The 18,889-nt window shown below is 46.2% G+C and overlaps 1 protein-coding gene across 5 annotated transcripts in view; it reads left to right on the top strand.

Moving 5' to 3' along the window:
- Window positions 1–18,097, top strand: part of WDFY1 (WD repeat and FYVE domain containing 1) — a 46,264-nt gene extending 28,167 nt beyond the window's left edge. For all 5 annotated transcript variants that reach the window (XM_030324080.2, XM_030324083.1, XM_030324081.1 and 2 more), the window contains 8 exons: window positions 1,207–1,357; window positions 2,993–3,105; window positions 4,813–4,939; window positions 5,926–6,031; window positions 11,069–11,170; window positions 12,639–12,769; window positions 13,832–13,940; window positions 14,760–18,097. In XM_030324080.2, coding sequence (XP_030179940.1) covers window positions 1,207–1,357; window positions 2,993–3,105; window positions 4,813–4,939; window positions 5,926–6,031; window positions 11,069–11,170; window positions 12,639–12,769; window positions 13,832–13,940; window positions 14,760–14,819 — 899 coding nt within the window. In that variant the 3' untranslated portion in view covers window positions 14,820–18,097. The remainder of the gene's footprint in view (window positions 1–1,206; window positions 1,358–2,992; window positions 3,106–4,812; window positions 4,940–5,925; window positions 6,032–11,068; window positions 11,171–12,638; window positions 12,770–13,831; window positions 13,941–14,759) is intronic.
- Window positions 18,098–18,889: the final 792 nt, after the last annotated feature.

The following is an 18,889-nucleotide window of genomic DNA, read 5'->3' as shown; positions in this document are numbered from 1 at the left end:
GTCTTGACTATTATTCTGACGCTAATCCCCTAGCCCTGGGTTACTTCTATTTAAGACAAATGCCTAAAAATGGAGTAGCTGGCTCAAACAAGTTTTTTAATGCTCTAGATTTCTTTTACAAACTTCTTCCCAGCAATAGTGTGAATTTTTACAATCCCATGAGTAGCTGAAAGTATCTGCTCATCAAGTCTGTACAACATTGCTCTTACAAATGTTTTTTGCCAGTTTGATAGTCAAAAAGTTCTCAATTTAAAAGTTACTTAAGCTTTATTTAGGGTTGATCATTTGTGATCTTTTATGAATGTCTGTTGATGATTTTGCCCATATACTCATAGAGTTGTAGTGTTTTCGAATTAATGTATGAGAAAGAGTCCCTCAATTCTTTTGAAGCAGCCTGTACAGCTGAGAGCAAGGTCAAACAGTTTCTCTGTCCAGCCTCTAACTTCATTCATCAGACTGGGCATTTATTAAACACCTGCTGCATGCCAGGTCCTATACTAGATGAAGTAGACTAGACAGGTTACTGCCCTAGTGTGGCTTACAATCAAGCTGGAAACGAAAGTATTTGACAGGTCACATGATAGAATGCCTTCCTTTTTCTCAGCTGTTACTTTGGAATACAGAACTCCACAACACTTTGTCTTTATAAATAACAAAAAGTTTCAGACAAACAGAAAATATTCCAGAATCAAAATGCTTGCACTATTTTTTAATTTCAGAAAATGGAACTTCTCCTGCTCACAATGTCAGTGTTTTCTAAAAGGTCAAAGTACTAAAGTGATAGACTATAAAAAAAAACATTGTTCCTTTAAGAAAAGACTACCACATTCCATATGGGACTGATAATTAATAGCAAAGGAAAAATGTTTGTTCTCTCGAGTACAGCCAAAAAAAAAAAAAAGTCTGTTCTTTGATCTGTTGTTGGAATCCCTCTTGAGCACCAGTCTTCAGTGAGCTGTGCTTCCCATCGTCCACCCAAGTAGGGACACAGGGCAGCTGGGCCACGGAAAGAAAGTGTGTGGTGCTGAGCTGGGGCTGGGAAGGTCATCTGAAAGCTGGCTCACGGAGCCCGGGTGTTTCCGTGGTAGGGTAATTGAGACCGTGAGCCCCCAGGCCAGCCGGCTGGAGAAGGCGCGCGCCTCCGTTCAGATTCGGAAGGTCACGTTTCTTCGTGAAGGGCGCAGGCTTCCCTTTGTGTTCCCGCAGCTCATCAGAACCGAGTGTCTGCGATTATCTTCAGCGTGGCTGCCGAGTGGGTGATCAGCACCGGCCACGACAAGTGCGTCAGCTGGATGTGCACCCGCAGCGGGAACATGCTCGGGAGGCACTTCTTCACTTCCTGGGCTTCGTGTTTACAGTATCCTTCAGCAGGCGGGCCCTTCCCCTGCCCGGCGCCTCCTTGTCGCGGCAGTTCGTTTCGAATCTGATCGTGAATTGGCGGTTGAGATCCAGAGATTGAGCGATTCCTGCGTACTTCGCATAAAATCCAAGAAGTTCTGTGTCCGCGTTTCTTTGGTATAGAGTTGGGTGGTTTACTAAAAATCATTATCAGATGAATTGCCGTTCTCTGCCGGGAAGTACTGTCTGTTTTTAATACAAAACCTTGGAAACCTAAACCTCCTTAATCAACCCCCCTCACCCCCTCATTCCTTTGCATTTCAAGGTGAGAATAAAGACCTTTTTGTTGAATAAAGAAAAACAAAAAGGGGGTCGATCTTTTATTCGATCATTTGCAGACCCTGAAAGAATATAATAAGGATTTGTGACCCTGGAGTTCATAAATGGACTTAAGGGAGGTTTATAGTTGGTCAGCGTGTATGTGGAGGGGGTTCATAATCCATTTAATATTCTCAGAGATGCCTTAGGGTCCTCAGAACGCTAACAAATTGCTGCTTTCACAGTTTTCTACTACTGTCTGGGACTTGTTTCCTGTAGAATTTGCCCTTACAGGCGACCCGTGGCAGCGGTGTATCTCAGGGATGGTGCGCTCAAGGCTGTCAACAGGCAAATACCCCATAGTAGTTCCTTTTCCAGAGTTGGATGTCTGGCGCAGTAAATCCCTTTTTTCCACGGAAAGCCTTTATGAAAAATGTTTGCTACAAATGAACACACAGCATGAGGTCTTTAAAATAAGCATTCAAAGCAGTCCCATACATTTGAGATTCAGATAAGGGAAAAATACTTTGATTCATCCTGTGCTAAGGAAGTGTTTCTGTCATGGGTAGTCTTCTCATATGGATTGCGAGAAAATGGTGCAGAAGCACAAAGGCACAGCCCAGGCTGTGCTGTTCTTCTTGACCTGTGTTTTGGCACTGAAGCAATGGGCAGCCTGATGTGTTTTAAACTACTGCTCGGCCACCGGTTTCTATGGCCATTAAGTGACCGAGAAAGTAGTGAGTTGCTGTCAATGGTTTGTGTATTTTTAAAATTTAAATTTACTACTGTTCAAATAACTGCATTTTGGATGATTAAAACTCTCCACGGCGATTTAAAATGAATCATCCTCTGCACTTCAAGCTGTCTCATCCAGGCCAAAAGAAAGATGGGTTTGTGTCCGTATTTGCTACCAGTTTTACATTATTTCCAGAGATATTTCATAAATAGCCATTTTGTTCCAGTTCTTTCTTGCTGTTTTCATTATTGAGTGTTTCCCTTTTTGTACTTAATTGCAGTTTGATTATGACTACTTGTTTTGATGTCTGTCTTCTCTGTCAGCTCTTATCTTTTTTTTTTTTTTCAATACCCTAGAGTATTGGCTGGAATAGTAACAGGTACTCAGTGAATTCTTGTCAAATGAGTGAGTATTAATTTTCCCAAGAATTCCGCCTTGAAAAGCCTTTTTTTTTTTTTAAATATGTGTTGCCCGAATTTCAGTTGGGTATTTCTTTGTCTCATAGTTTTAGGCTTGTGCTTACTTCCTTAAAGGGCACATTGTTCAATTTTACAACTTTCGGATGGATTGTGTTATATATCCTTGACTGCTTCTCCACAGATATGATTATGATACTCAGTATGCTTTTGTTGGCGATTACTCTGGGCAGATCACCCTGCTGAAGCTTGAACAGAACTCCTGTTCAGTTATTACAACCCTCAAAGGACATGAAGGTAGGCTGGGGCTTCATGAATGATCAGCTCCTATGACCTGTCGGTTCCGGTTTGATTAGCCAGATGTGGGATATAGATCTAAAAGAGTGAAGGCTAACTGTAAGTAGCCTCTTGGGCTGGGTTCCGTGTCGTCAAAACCCTGTCCAGATGGTTCATGTGGATAATACTGTCTATTTTGTGTGTCTTTTTAAATTAAATTATTTTCGGAAGATCTTTTAAAATTCTTATAAATGGTAAGACCTTTGGAAGAATGTTGTTTTTTTTTTGTTTTTTTTTTTTAATTTGTCAGTTTCTAGGACACTGAACAAGAGCTGGGAGACAATACAATTAGGAGAGATGTCTGGGCTGTTCTGCTTCTGCTTGGTTAGCGACGGAGGGGAAAGGATGGGTGGGATTTTATCATTTCTACAGTGCGGTGAGTTGGTCAGGCTCTAGGAAGAGTTCTAAAACTCACTTGGCCATTTTGGGTAACATATTAGACACTCGAGCACCGTCTGGTTTCGATGGAAGAATGGGGGATCCGTTGAAAGAACTAATGATGAACTTACTTATGAAAATAGTGTTTTAGGTATCCTACGTTAAATATACTCTATACTCTGTGCTTTCTAGCGAATGTATTTGAGTGAAAACGAGTCTGTCAGATGGGGGATCTTGTAGAGCAAAGGGGGGTAAGTAAGTTAGAACGTATTCGGGCAGGAAGGCACAGCCCCTAAGGAAACCACTTGTGTTTATGACTAATGGTCTCATGGTCCCCAGGCTCCTGAGTGTTCTCTGGGTTGCTAAGGACAGACGGGGTTCTGGGGACTGCTTAGTAGCGTTTATAGCGAAGGACCATGTTTATCTGCTGTCAGGCCTCCAGTGAAGTGTACAGGGCACAGCATTAAATAGGGTCAGGAGTTGTGCACAATTGTTCCCTGAAGCCAGTTTTGCAGAACGCTTCTTTTTTTCCCTTATGCTAAGTCTCTGTGAGAAACTAGTTTCCGTTGTTTGCTTTTGAATGGGACTTCGTCGGTTTTCTCTATACGTGCCAGAAGCGTTAACTTGGGTGACTGGCTCGGTTTTATTAAGTTTGTTGACAACTTTTTCTAGGCAAGCAGTAATCAATAGAACCGCCGAGAGAGAAATCTGTTGAAAGAGAAAACTGTAGAAAGATTTCTCAAGGGTATCAAATTTGTTAAGTTTAGCCAATATAGAAGGCATAATTGTGTGCAGACCATTTTGTTTTCTGAGACCCTTAACTTAATTTCCTTACACATATGCATCTTGAGGTGAAACACCTGCAAGGCCCCGGCAACCTGGAATAATCTAGACGTTTATCTTCCCTAAGTTGACCACAGTGATCTTCACTGTCTCTTCTCATTGAATATTGTCCGCTTTTATTTTTTCCCCTCAAAAGCTTTTTCTGAACTAACCCTTCATAAATATGTATCTTTTTTTTTTTTTTTTTGGTACAGAACGAAGAAAAATTCTTTAAACATCTTTGTGTTCAAAGTAGTTTGATGTGCAACTGCAGATCACTGTCTTGTAACTCTGGGTGATAGGTGTGCCGTGTCTTCTCCGTGACTCATGATAAAGTGTTGAAGGCCCTTTCGCACAACAAAGATACGGTTTTACTCGGGGGCTCAGCCGGGCCTAGTTCGGTCTGGCTGTTGAACGTGTATGTGCAGGTGCAGGGCTGTACTTCACCTCTCCTCTTTCTCACCGTAGGTAGCATCGCCTGCCTCTGGTGGGACCCTATTCAGCGGTTACTCTTCTCGGGAGCCTCTGACAACAGCATCATCATGTGGGACATCGGAGGAAGGAAAGGCCGCACACTGCTGCTGCAGGGCCACCAGTGCGTGACTGTTGGTGGGGGTGGGGAAAGAATCTGAGAGTGGGGGAGGCGGGGCAGTATTAGTATTCTGATACTCTGTTTTCCAAACTCCCATCTGTGAAGGCAGCCATATGCTGGGGCTCACTCTGTCCACTTTTAACTTGGACTGCTTTTCTGTTAGCCCTGCGTGTCTGGTGTTATAGACGCACCCCCCCCCAAAAAAAAAAAGAGCCCAGAGTCTTCTTCCTTCTTTGTCCAAAGAACACTTGCCACCTGTCTGACCCAAGGAGTCACCCTCTTGAAATACCTGCTTAGGGCACGGGTGGGTTAAGGACTGCGGGTGAGAACTTTGGCCGGGGAAGCTTGCACGGAATGCCATGCTAAGCCAGTCTGGAACTGGATGCCTAACCGGTTTGGTTATTCTGAAAAGTAATGTGCGGGTGTGGTTTGACACAGGCCCCGTCACCTGAGCCATGATGTTGCATTACTCAGGTTCTTGCCTTCTAGTGTTCAGAGGAAGAGGACATTGGCCTTTCCTTTCCTCGCTCTCGGGTAGGCTGTTGCTGTCCACTGTAAGCAGAGTCAGGTAGCAAAGTAGCCGAGGAATGATCCTTCACACAAGTCTGTAGGTCAGGAGATTGTTTCCGGGTTGCGTTCCAGTAAGGGCGTCACCCCTCCTTGCTCTTCGTTATGAACAAGTAGGTGAATCTTGCGCCCCCGAAAAGGAATGGACCACAGGGATTGGCCCAGAGGACTGTAGCCATCGTCTTCTCTGTGGCCTGCGATGCTGAATGACTGATTTGAAAGTAGTGTTTCTTTTGTGGAAACTCTGATGCCGTATAGTAAGTTACAGAGTCATTACACATCATCTGACTAAAGTGTATGCCAGAGGCCACATTACTGTACCTGAAAGTGGCAAAATGCCGGTTGCTGGTTCCAACAAGGGGCGAGATTTGAGCCTGTGTTTTTCCACGTCGAGACAAATGACCGATGTGTATTGTTTGCAGTGACAGGGTGCAGTCCCTGTGTTACCTTCAGCTCACGAGGCAGCTCGTCTCCTGTTCGTCGGATGGTGGAATCGCAGTGTGGAACATGGACGTTAGCAGAGAGGAGGTAAGGGAACGAGCAAGACGAGGCTGATGTGGAGGGCCCCCCCCCCCCCCACAACCTGGCTTCTTGGGTTCCCACCCTGCCGGCTGTCAGTGCCGACTAGCACAGCCCCGCTCTGCGCCCTCGTGCTCGTTGGTTGTCGCCTGATGGGCTCCCGTGTGTCACTTTGCACTGCACCCCTGCCCGTTAGAGGGTTTCCACGGCGACCAGCACTGCCCGCAGACTGCACGAAGGCTGTTTTCAGCCTGGAGACGGTCCCCGGTGCCGCTGGGCTCGAAGTGGGCGCCACAGCGTCCCTGTCAGTGGATGCTGGGAGAGGGATGCAGCAAGGTGCTTTTCGTCTCCCTGGGAAGTAGGTCACTGTTCTCTGCTTTTATTTTCTACCGGGTGGTGTCCACGTAGTGTTCTTTTCAGCAGACCTGAATTCTGATTGGTTTGCGCGGTTAACGAGTTATGGGGCCTCATTTAGAGGAGTGTCGTCGTTTCTCTGTCCACTCTTCCGTGAAGTAGAGTCATCCAAAGACACCTTCTAAAGCCGCTTCTGGTTCTTTAGACGGATACTCTCTCTAAACAAACTCGCTGTCTTTTTTTTTTTTTTTTTAATTGAGAAATAGTCAACGTATATCACTGTATTAGCTTCAGGGGTACAGTGTAGTGATTCGGCATTCGCACATATCGGGAACGATCACCGCACTGAGTCCGGTTAGCATCCGCCACCGCAGTTGCAAATCTTTGTTTCTTGTGATGAGAACTTGCGCGAGTCACCCTGTCAGTGACTTCAAAGTACCCAGCGCGGTTTCAGCCTCCTGGCTGTACCTCAACTCCCCAGGACTTGCTTCTTTGACAACCTGGAAGTTGGTACCTTTTGACCCCCGTCACCCGTCGCACCCTCCCTCCACCACCTCCTCTGGCAACCGCCAGTCTGTCCTCTCACCTGTGGGCAACTCTGTCTTTTTTTTTCTATTTTAAACAATGCTGCAGTGAGCATTCATGACCTTGTCATTGTATGATTGTTCAGCTATTTCGTTCAGACAAATTTCTGAAAGTAGACCCTGCGGGACAGGAGATGTGTACGTTCTTAATGCTTTTTATGGATGTTGTCAGATGACTTCCAGGCAGGATTTCCATTCTCACGTCTGCCAGCGTGGGTATTACCTGTCTTTTCCAACCTGTGATGTAGGTAGCAGAAGAGCTGACTTTTTGTTGACTCAAAAGAGAAGATTTTAGAGTTGAGGGACCGAGGACTCCGTTTCAACTTCAGAAACATTTACTGAGCCCCTCAAGGGTGGCTCTGATGCCTGGAAACGAGGGCTTGCCGCTCCTGCATGGCACTGCCTACTGCGTGGTGTGGGGTCACGTGGTTTGCTCAGGGCGCTGTCCTGGATGCAGCGCGGAGGCCCGCGTGCTGGGCCCCGTTGGTTGGGATGCCACCGTCCCACCAGATTCTGCACGTGACTTGTACCACACGTGCCACAGAAGACGTAATCTGGGGGGTTCGGTTTATTAAAAAAACAGTCACGACGTGACTCATTTCCAGACTTTACGGCTACCATGCTCTCGATGCCTTCTTGCCTGCAAGAAGCTTGTAATCTCCTGAAGGAAACAGACTATCCCCGTAAATAATAAAACGAAGTTCGTAACGTGAAGTAGTGATTGTCACCTTTTTTAGTAAACTTGTGAGACCAAACAGAAAATCTTAAGAGTCGGCAAAATATTTTGGTAAGGCTTAAGCTGACTTGTTATTAATTATCTATAACGTTGGCATAATATTACATACAGTTTTCCTTGCAAAGATTTATTTTAACTGTGTTTTCCAGTAGCTGCTCTCGCAGGCATCAAGAGCAAACACCTAGCATACTGCTCAATTTCCTGGACTCTTGGCCCGTTGTATTTCAGTCTTATTCTGAGCGCACAGACCAGAGGCTGTGTTCCCAGGGTCGCGTGGGAGGGCGACGCCTGGGGCCAGTGCTGCTGGAGCGTCTTCTAAGAGCTCACCCGCTTGGATTTCAGTCCACTATTCTCATCCTTGGCAAATTCTTTTAGAAAAAAGTAGTTAACAAAATAAAAGCAGGATTCCCCCCTTCAAGGGTACACGATTGTGGAGTTCATTTGTACGTCTAGGGAAAGAAAAGACATCGCCCAGGATGCTTCCTTTGTAGGTGCGTCTCTTTTCAGTCATTTGTGGAAGATTCCCCCCCCCCCCCCCCCCCCGATCACATGCATGCTGGCGGGTTCCACGTCACGCTCTGCAGGCTTCTGTCTCTCAGTAGTTGACAGTGGTGGTGGGGAAGCAAATTGGGTCAAAAAGATGCATTGTTTTTAGTAGTGTCTCTGTCTCTGTCTCTCTCTCTTTTTTTTTTTTTTTTTTTTAAACCAGCTGAGTATAGTGCAAAGGGAAACAGCCCACACACAGATACAGAAGGTTCTGGCCTAGGAGTTAGGGTTTGTACAATTTATGGGTCTTCCTTAGGCAAGGGCACACAGAATTAGTCCCAGATTCTCTAGCCCCACGCTGCTTGGAATTTCTTACTGAGTCACTGGGAAATACTGATTGGGGCAGGCTGAAAGCAGATTTGCCCCCTTGCTAGCTCATAATTAGCGGGGCTCCTTTTTGGAAGTTGACCTGCAATAGAAATGAGTAAGTAATAATTAGAATGAACCCACTTCAAAAGACAACCTTATTTTAAACTAGTAGATCGCAGGATGTTCAATATGGTGCACATTAGTACCATGCAGATTATTGCAACAGTTGGTAATAGCTGTGCGGGGGATTATTCTCGTTACGTCGCCCCTTTTGTGCAGCATAGGCAGATGGAACAGTATGTAAGGAAGAGCGAAACGGTGCTTGATTAGCGTTCTCTTCTGCTCTTCTCAGGAAAGAAAAAAAAAAATCCCTTTAGAGAATAAGCACAGAACAGGATGGTTCCTGATAGCTTGGAGCATAGCACTGTATCCTATTAAAAGAAAGAAAGTTGCGGGTGCTTCTTACAACAAAACGCTCCAGAAAGCCTGTTTACTTCCGATTGTGTCTTTTGTGTGTCATCTGAAGTTACGGAAAGCATACCTTTCTTCCCTGGAGCCCCTCTCCCCACCCCAGCTCAGTCAAGGAATGTTCTTTCCTAAGCCCCTAAACGGAATTGTATGTTCCTGAGGGTAAGGGCTCGGCTGGAGTGTGGCCACGCCCCAGAACCACGTGCGGAGAGCCTCACGTTCAAAGAGAGAAGACCCATTCGGGGATGCTGTGTCGAGTGCGGCGGGCGAGCTAGGGTCTCCTAGATGGCCAAGCTACACACTAGTCCCCTACGGCCGCTTTGCCGCCAGAGCCACGGTCTCTTTGCTCGCACCGTGGGGGTGTCGCTGCTGCATGTCTCCTCGGGTTGTGTTGAAAATCAGGTGGCGTCAGGCACAAGAATTACTTGGTGCCCCGCCCGGACTCCTGGGGCACTTGGGACGCCAGGCCCCATGCACACGCTTCCCACTCGTGGACTCGCCCCCCTCCCCCACCTCACAAGGCGGGTGCTCCTGCTGGGATATTGGATATTGCTGCTGTCAAGACATCCTGAGCTTTCTTCCACGTGTGTGTGGTGCCGCGTGCGTCCCGGACCCGAGCCCAGGCAGCGGCACCTGCTTCCCCTCCCCGTGGACAGACATCGCCATGCCGTGGGTGGCATGACCTGCCGTGTTGCCCGTTTTCTCCCTCAGGGGCCTTGTTCCCGAGCAGTGTTCCCCAGCCACCGTACCCCCACCCCCGACTTCTGTTGATCACAGAAGCGGAAGAGGTAATTCTGCAGCAAGGCCGTCCTCCTTCCCATGTGGGTGCACGTCTCTGTCACCCTTTTCTTCACCTTCCCTTCTTTCCAGTATTTCTCCGGTTATCCAGAGGAACCTGTCTTCTGTCCGAGCCCACTTCGTGCTATTTGTGGTGCTCCCCACCCCCCAGAAAGTCCTTTGCAGAAGTTATTTCTCGTGACGTATCTAAAGTAAGAAACAGGAAAGCCCAAAGTCCTGAAGCAATAGGAAGCAAAAGAAGGACGCAGAGGCACTTGTTCTTAGCCCCCAGAAGTCCCGGCTTCAATCTTGGAGGCTCTCCGTCTTACTGACTGCTTTAGAAGGGTCAGTGGGGCCGGTGCAATGCGGTGTCCGCCATTCTCCCGTCATGGTCACCTCTCACCAGGTGTATTTTTCTGGAGTGTGCACTTTCAAGATCAAGAAAGAATCATTTTTTCGCAGTCTTTGGCCTGACAGAAATTCGTGTTCTCTCCTATTTGTATCGCACATATGTAATGACAAGTGATTGAGGTTCATAAATGGCTTTTAACAGTTTCATCTTGTAATCGGGTACAATCTAATGGTTTGTGTAGAGCAGTGCTTTCTAAGTTCTGGCTAAAGTGACATCAAGACTGTTAACTGTCCTGTTTGAATAAAAATTCATTGGGGACCTGCTCTGGGACAGGCTGTCCATACATCAGGATGAGTAAGAGCAGTGAATGACAGGCTCGTGGGGAGAAACGAGACGTGCATATAGGATTACAGTCCAGAGAGCACGGTGCTGGGGCGGAGGTGTGCCGACGGTGCGTGTGCCTGCGGGAGGGTAGCCGCTCACGGGAGCCGGAGGGGCCGGCTGGCAAATCTGCCTGACAGGAGCTGCCCCCGGAAGATGTGACCCCACAAGACTTCCCAGGTGGTCATCCCCCAGATTCTGCAACAAGTGGGTTTTCACTCAGTGGGATTTCGATATTCAGCAACTCTGGCACAGAAATCTACGAAGACATCCCTTAGGAGTTCCCAGTGAAAACTGAATTACCCCGTCCTGTCTACAGATTAAAAACCGGACAGTCCTGTAAACATTGCCAAGATGATAAAGATTACTGAACACAGGTAGTATTGAATATGGCAACCGCTATGATGTATTGAGGAATTTTTTTTAAATTCCTTGTTGGCCAGCACCAACAAGGTCTAGAACTGTTGTATCAGTAACCTGAGAAATCCTAGTCAACATGGAGATGCTCTAATGGTGGCTTTGACTTTCTCCTCCCCCAGGCTCCTCAGTGGTTAGAGAGCGATTCTTGTCAGAAATGCGAGCAGCCCTTTTTCTGGAACATAAAACAGATGTGGGACACAAAGACACTGGGGTTGAGACAGGTGAGTAGCCAACGTTGAGTTGTCGCTAGGTTAATCGTGCACCTTGTTATTTGCGGTATTAGTCCGTCATTTTGTTTGGAATCCTTCTTCCTGTAAACGCTGCGAACCCCTGTGTTTTTGATATCACGGTCTCTGTGTAACTCACAGCGAGTGGGACCTTTCCTGGGGCCAGCTGTGCTGTTGCTTTATCCTGCGTTGGAAAATCAGGAATGCACAAGAAAACACTGAGTGCCTCTTGCAGCTACACGAGAGATCCTTCAGTCTAGGAGAATTGCTTGTTAACGTCAGCATCCCATGCGAGCCACGCACAGAATTAGAATGAAGCAGGTCATATGACTGGAAGCCTTATGCTTCTGCGGTTTGTTAAAGACATGTGACAGTTTGGCCCTCATTGGAATACTCTGACACTAGGAATTTAAATTAGTCATAAATTGTCCCATATAAGTGTACCCGAACATTTTTACTAAACATGTTTCTGGTACTTTTTTTTTTTTTTTCTAATTAAAGAAACATGTCCTGAGTAGCCTATAGCTTTCAAAGATGCTCTTATCACTGAGTATTCATGTAATTCTAAAGTTCTACCAAAAAAACCATATTTCTACAGCAACCATGAAGGTAGTGCACTAAGATTGAATATGAATTTGTGCAGGTAAGTAAAAAAGAATGCTGATTTTATTTCTTAGCACCTCTATGAGGGATTGGCCTAAAGTTTGTGTGTATTAATGAACTTTCTTTAATTTTACTTAGAGAACTAAGCTGCCGCAAGGTCTAATATGAGACTGGCAGGTAACACAGGGGTGATTTTAGCACCTGGATAACATTCTGATGCTTTGAAATGGAATCTGAATTCCATCTTTGGCCTGTTTCCTACAACATGTGTCTGGTGGTAACAAGTGCGTTGTAACTGATGGGGGAGATAACCCCTCCTTCTACAGGAAACGTGAAGAAATTAATTTCCATCTTATGATTGGAGAGAGGAAAGGTACAGGTCACTAAACTTTTAGTAGGAAGAGAATATGTCGAAGTTAATAATAACTGGTCTGTTTTGAATGTTCTCGAGCCTTATTTCCAGAATCACAGTTTGGAAGATTAAAAGAAATAGTAAAACATATGATTATGGATATTTATTTCTTAATGAGGGCACGTTACCTTATTTCAAAGCTTTTCTCTGACTGACGTAGGGATAGATTTTGTTTTTCCTCCGAAACCTCTAGTCGTTTAAGCTCCTAAACGAACTTGAAGTTGGTTTTAGTAATGTCGTTTGTTGACATCCAGACAGATGTTATGAGTGAATCGAAAGCTGTATTTGACCAGTAAAGCAAGGAGATTTGGGATTCCTTGACAAGTGTTGAGATTGGCCCGTCTACCCCGCTCCCATCCCCCTCCCCTGAAGGGAAACCGGGAGCCCCGAAGCGGAAGCAAACGTTAACCTCCTCCTTTTCCTCCTCCCGGTCCCCCCCTCCCCAAGCATCACTGCAGGAAGTGCGGGCAGGCTGTCTGCGGCAAGTGCAGCAGCAAGCGCTCCAGCTACCCCGTCATGGGCTTCGAGTTCCAAGTCCGCGTGTGCGATTCCTGCTACGACTCCATCAAAGACGAGGAGTGAGTGTTCGCGTGTCTCTGTCTTACTGTGCACCTGCAGGGGGAAGCAGCCTGAGAGATGTTCGCCCCTTCCCAGCTCCGTGAAGAGTTTCTGAGGAGGCACATCGGCCCTCGCCCTACGACCCTAGGCAGATTTCTCCCAAACACCGTGGGAGTTGAGCAGTTGAGCAGAAGGACGTTCTCGAGCCCCCGCACCACGAAGGGCGGTGCGCAGGGTCAAGGCCACGCGTGCACTGATGCGGTGGCTGAGCCGGTTCATCCCGTGCCCCGAGCTTTTTTCTCCTGTGCTTGGAAATTTAATTTTCTTTCCCTTACCTTTGAATCATCTTAGAAAGTTCTAGACTGGCAAACCGTGGCAGAGCCCCAAGTTGAAAGGCGAGTGCAGCATTGCTGGGGTCAGTTCGTTCCCGAGGAGACTGAGGCTGCGGGCGCAGGGGCAGAGTGAGAGCCAGCGCCCGAGGGCTGCTCCCGGTCGCAGAGAAGCTTCGACCCCTGCAGCCTCCCTGCCAGGGTCTTACCCACAGGACAGGATCTCATGCAGTGTAGTCCCTCTGCGTTATTTAAAAAAAATAATAATAAATTTTAACGTATATTCATTTTTGAGAGACGGTGACAGAGCGTGAGTGGGGGAGGGGCAAAGAGAGAGGGAGACACAGAGTCCGAAGCAGGTTCCAGGCTCCGAGCGGTCGGCACAGAGCCCCACGCGGGGCTTGAACCCACGCACCGTGAGATCCTGACCTGAGCTGAAGTCAGACGCCCAACCGAGGTGCCCCTAGTTCCTCTGCCGTTATTAAAAGTGCTTTTTTAGTGCCTAGGAATATATAAGCCTTCCCACTAAAACAATACATATCCATTATCTGGGGAGTTCTGCCAAACCTTCTATAGAACAGTCTTGCAGCTGATCGTGCCTTCTGTCGTCCTTTAATTATAAACTTCACTGTAGGCACATTTTGAGGAGCAAACGTGGACACTATCATTGTGTTTCCTTTATGTTGCTAAGAAGACTCTTTCCTTAGCTCTAGAAACAGCTGAGCTTTCAGTGGTCTCTTTTCTCTTGGTCAGTCGGACTTCTCTAGCAACCTTCCATGAAGGAAAGCATAACATTACCCACATGTCCATGGACGTTGCCAGGGGACTGATGGTGACCTGTGGGACCGACCGCATCGTAAAGGTAACCTGCCTGGTTGTCCCGACGAGCGTGTGCGTGCAGATGGCTCCGTGGTTGTGCCGTGGACGGAAGACTTCTAGTCCGTCCCATTTCTGGTCGGCCGGCTCGCCTTCCCTTTTTACAAGCAGCCATGCCACCTGCAGCCGGTTGAAAACCCTGAGTAACAAGTCACGTGTTTGTGAGTCCCCAGGCCCTTGGTGGTAGCTCCTTCCGGTGGTGTTTCCCTGTACCACATCCGTCCTCGGGGTAGCTGGTGGGGCCTGGCACCCAGTGTGGCCATCTGCCCAGGGTTCCTGCCTCGCAGCTCGTCTGCGCCTTAGCCGACCCCTTAGCCGACCCCTGCCGCCGGTCGTCCTTCCCTTGCTGGTGGTCCTGGGATCCTGGACAGAAGGTTTCCTACTTGTAAGCAATAACCACACGTTGTTTCTTTCGATCCCTCGGTCACTAACACAGATACTAAAAGCTAGCGTTTTAGACTCAGTGCCACTCTGGAGTTGTGAAATCATGACACGCTTTATCTCTTAATTCTTCAGAATAGGGGCTTTCCCCAGTTGGCTTTTTATTAAAAATGAAAATAAATGTCTAGCAAACATTGTGATGGAATCTTCAGGTGACAGGATAGCGCTTACAAGCTTTTTTCACATTTTAGTGAACGGTTTGTGTGCTTTTGTCACTGTAGATCTTGAGAAGGTTTTATAGCAGAAGAACGAGAGAGTGAGTTCCTTTGACCCCTTTTCCAGTTCAACAGCCGTTTGCAGCGTGAGCTCTGCTTTCGGAGCCCGTGACAAGCACTGCCTCACTGGCGTCTTCTCTCTCTTGCAGATTTGGGACATGACGCCTGTGGTGGGCTGCAGTCTGGCAACTGGGTTTTCTCCGTGTTGATCCGGGAGCCGGGCAAGGCCTGCACCTTCCCAGAGGCGCCCTTCACCAAATGCAGCCGTTCCCCATGGCGCCACCGTCCCCGTCACGGGAATGGCCAGTAGCCGCCAAAATGACAAAGCAACATTTTTTTAAAAAAGAAAAACATGTCACCTGTGTTTGGGGGCACTTGTGGCACGACCTGTGGGGACGAAGTGACCTCGGTAAGGCTCCCTCGTGAATAGGGAGCTCGTGTGTGCTGAAGGAGCGACTGGGCAAATGCGAGTTTCAGAGGAAAAACTATTGAACAAAAGAGCGCCAATGCTTAGAACTTTGTTAAAGCAGTTCTGGGTGCAAGCCCCCTTCCGTCAGACTCGTGGGCCCTCCACGGGCTTCGGTGGCTCTGTCGGCTTCGGTGGCTCTGTCGTCAGAGCAGGGAGCAGGGGGAGGAGAACATGGTCTCTCCGTCTTGAGGGGCGCAGCAGGAGCTCAAGAGCCCAGAGGGCCCCTCCTTCCTTACTGTCTGCGTGGGAGGATCCTGTGCACTTAGTTATGGACAAACTTCTGAAGGATCCCTGTTCTGGGCGGGTAGGGCCGTTATCTGCCCTCAGTGTTTGGCACATTCGTTGCTTCCTCTTCCCAGACCGTATACCACGGCCAACCTTCACGGTTGTTACTAAGCGAGCTGTAAAATTTCTAGATTAACCCGGGCAGCCCACCTTCTTCCCTTTCCCCCAGACGTGCTCTGAGGACAAAACGTATTTATGGTGCTGTTAACGTGGGAGTCACACGAGCCGCCTGACTCCCTCACTACAGTCAGAAACGACCAATGGAAAATGGAAAACCCCACCCAGCTACCAGCATGACTGCGAAGGGAAGCGATCGTTCTGTTCCACGGAACGGCGCAGTCCTCCGAAAAGACACATGCATTCGGTTTGTAGTTCCAAGATGAGCCCCTGTGCTATTGTGGCAATTTGATATACACCGCAGAAAAGAACTCCAGAGCTTTTTAAACTGTGTTGACTCTTTGCTGTGAGGAATATCGTTAATATTTCATAGGAGGGAATGGGCAACCCAGAGCAGCAATTGTTCACCAGGTCCTGCACAGTCATTCCTACCTTGTAAATCACGTTCATAACAACCAGTGAATTCTCTCGTGTCAAATGGCATTTTAAAAGTTTGTGGCCACTTAGTACCGGGATGGGGAAGAGGTGGGGAAGGGGGAGCCTGTCTTTTAATATTCCAGTATTTATTTCTTGGACTGTTTGTTTTTACAGTAGTACACGTACCTGTTCAGGTCTGTGCAAGTGAGTGGAGAGAGGCCTACTTTTCTGAAAGACAGATTTTAAAGTAGAGAGCAACAGTGTTTTTGTTAGTCTTACTGGTGGATACTGATAAAAACTACTGCGTCACTGTGTTGGGATCATATCAAGACAGCGTGGTTGTTCTGAGCGATACCATGAAGGGACTAAATCTGTTTTTTCACAACGGCTGAGAGGGACTATAATGTTTAAGGCAGGCAGTTAAACTAAGATATCTTAATGGCCAAGTGACGCAAATAATAAGGAAAGGATTCTAGAATGATCTAGAATGGTCTGCATTAAAAATTGACTTGCCTTCAGAAATACGACTGAAGGATTTTGTTGCTCCTTATAATTTTTGTGTTATATCACCTTTAATAACATTTCTTAAGCTCTTTACAAAACATATGATACTCACACAGCCTGGAAGAAAGCTTGAGGGGTGGGATCTTAAAGGGCAGCATTGAATGTTAGATTTCGTTCAGTTAATGGTCCAGCTCGTACAAAGGTGCTATCCTGGGGATTTCATGAAGTCCTGAAAGGAAAATAGTATATGATCTGTTTCTGGCCGTGTTAAAGAGTACTGAGCTGTGGTTCTGTTCGCCTTTAACTTCTGTCCGATGTGATTTTATCGTGTCCGTGGTAGACAGCACAATATCACGCCATAGCTTTCAGCCCTTTTTTTACGGTAAAAAATTCTTAATGGAAAACCCAGTGTTCTATAGAGAATATAAGGTTGTGAGAGCACCTGCTAAGGGGTTAAGCTAATATACACCAAGGAGGAAAGGCATATATAACAAAGAACTAGAGAGGGGTATCCAGAAAAGGAAGGAATGTTTCGATTGACTTCTGTCTCCATCAGAGCCTGTTAATCACTTTTCTTTTTAAAAACACACATGGCAAGCTTGTCTTGTCTCTACTACTTACTAGGGAGCAAATGGGGTAATATTTTTATAGAGGTGGGCAAAAATTATTTTCTCAATTCTGCTGACTGGGCACATAAGGAAAATACCGCTAGACTTCTAGTTATTGCCTTATTTTGACTGCGTTGCTCTTAAACAGGTCATTTAAAATAGTTCTTCAAGTAACAGTTTGTGGTTTTTCCATTCCTGAATACTCACGCTAATTTCTACAAATAGGGATTAAAAAGTACAGAATGTTAGAGAAAATCCTCACGTTTAGATCTAGTTATGTATGTGATAAGGAAATGTCAATTCTTCATTCTAGATGTGTTCTAAAATTGCCCTTTTTAACGCAAATGATAGAAACACCAGCGTAGCATTAGCCGGAAACGTTATTCAGTACGCTGTAAATCTCTGTTTATGTCCTGCTTCTGTCCTGCTGCCTGGGGGATGTAAACAAAAAATAGTGCTCTCGAATGCGTCACTTGGTTCTCTCCCTAAAGAATTCAGTTTGCTAGTACCTACATTTTTCAACTGTTGAAACTGGCCTGAATATGTAATAAATACCATAGTGACTCAGACCCAAGGAAATATTTTCTTAAATGAGTTTTCATTAAATTACTTTCTACTTCCGTTACTGGATCTGGTGTCTCCTAAAATGTAAGGAACCAGTTACTATTCATGATAAAGCATCTGCTCATTATCAGTGTGAGGTTTAACAAATAAGTAATACATGCTGTATTTATTTGAGTGTCTATTGCTTAATTGTTAATTGTGAGCAGATTATTTGAATGCCTACTCTATTTTCTGTAGTTTACTATACAGTAACTCTTTGAGTAAATTGAGGTTTAATTGTGCAACAAATTTATATTAGAATACAATTTAAAGTGTTTTACTCTATAGCCTTTTTGACTGGGGAAGCAAAGGGCAATGTTGATTAGTACATTTTGTCTTGTACTAGCTACGTTTCTATAAGACATGGTGCCCTGTGTGTCCCAGAGAGTTAGAAAACTTTGTCCTTTGCTCCTGTTTGTGGGTTCTGTTTTTTTGTGTTATTTTTGAGAATATGCATACACAATAAAATGTTCCTTGCTTGTTACCCTGTTGCTTAATTTAGCTTTTGTTATAGTTGATCTGGACATAGGGCAATAATGCTACTTATTAGCACACTGCGTGTGCGTGCGGGGAGCTCTGCCTACGTTACGCTCTTTGATCTGCCAACATTCCCACAGGGCGTTATTGTCCCTGCTTTACAGATGAGGAAACCGAGAAGATCCTGTCTGTCTGTCTGACTTGAAAGCACTTGCCTTCTCCATACCGCCTGCTCTGATGTGCTAGCGTGTAATGAGTGTGTCAGGTAAGCTTTAGGGGTTAGGTATCATCATCTCTTTAGAAGTTTGTGCGGCCTTGAAGTCAGATCGCTCAGCATATCTAGACTCCCTGGAGACACCGGCCTCCGTGCCGTAGTTCTCCACGTCAACAGCTCAGTTTTGCGAAGAAACAGCGTGGTTCAGACCCAAGAGAACTGATGAGTTGATTGAGAAACCAGCAAGGCATTCATTTACTGTGGTTTTTTTCAAAGCAGTATACCTTTATTGAATAAATAATATGTAATAAAATAATATATAATAAAAAGGAATAAACAGAAAAGGAAAATAAAAAGATAACACCAAAAAGTCTAACAAAGATTTTTTTCAAAAGCCTCTGTCCTACCACCGCCCAGAGAAAACACGGTCAACCTTATGCTGTAGGTCTTTCCAGTGTTGTTGTTGTTTTTTTTAAGTTTATTTATTTTGAGAGCGAGAGTGCGTGCATGCGAGCAAGCGGGGGAGGGGCAGAGAGAGAGGGAGACAGAATCCCAGGCAGGCTCTAGGCCATCAGCACAGAGTCC

The sequence above is a fragment of the Lynx canadensis genome, chromosome C1 (assembly GCF_007474595.2).
Source record: "Lynx canadensis isolate LIC74 chromosome C1, mLynCan4.pri.v2, whole genome shotgun sequence".
NCBI classification, from domain to species: Eukaryota; Metazoa; Chordata; class Mammalia; order Carnivora; family Felidae; genus Lynx; species Lynx canadensis.
Note: the sequence above shows the minus strand (reverse complement) of the source record. Positions and strands in the feature narration are given on the sequence as shown.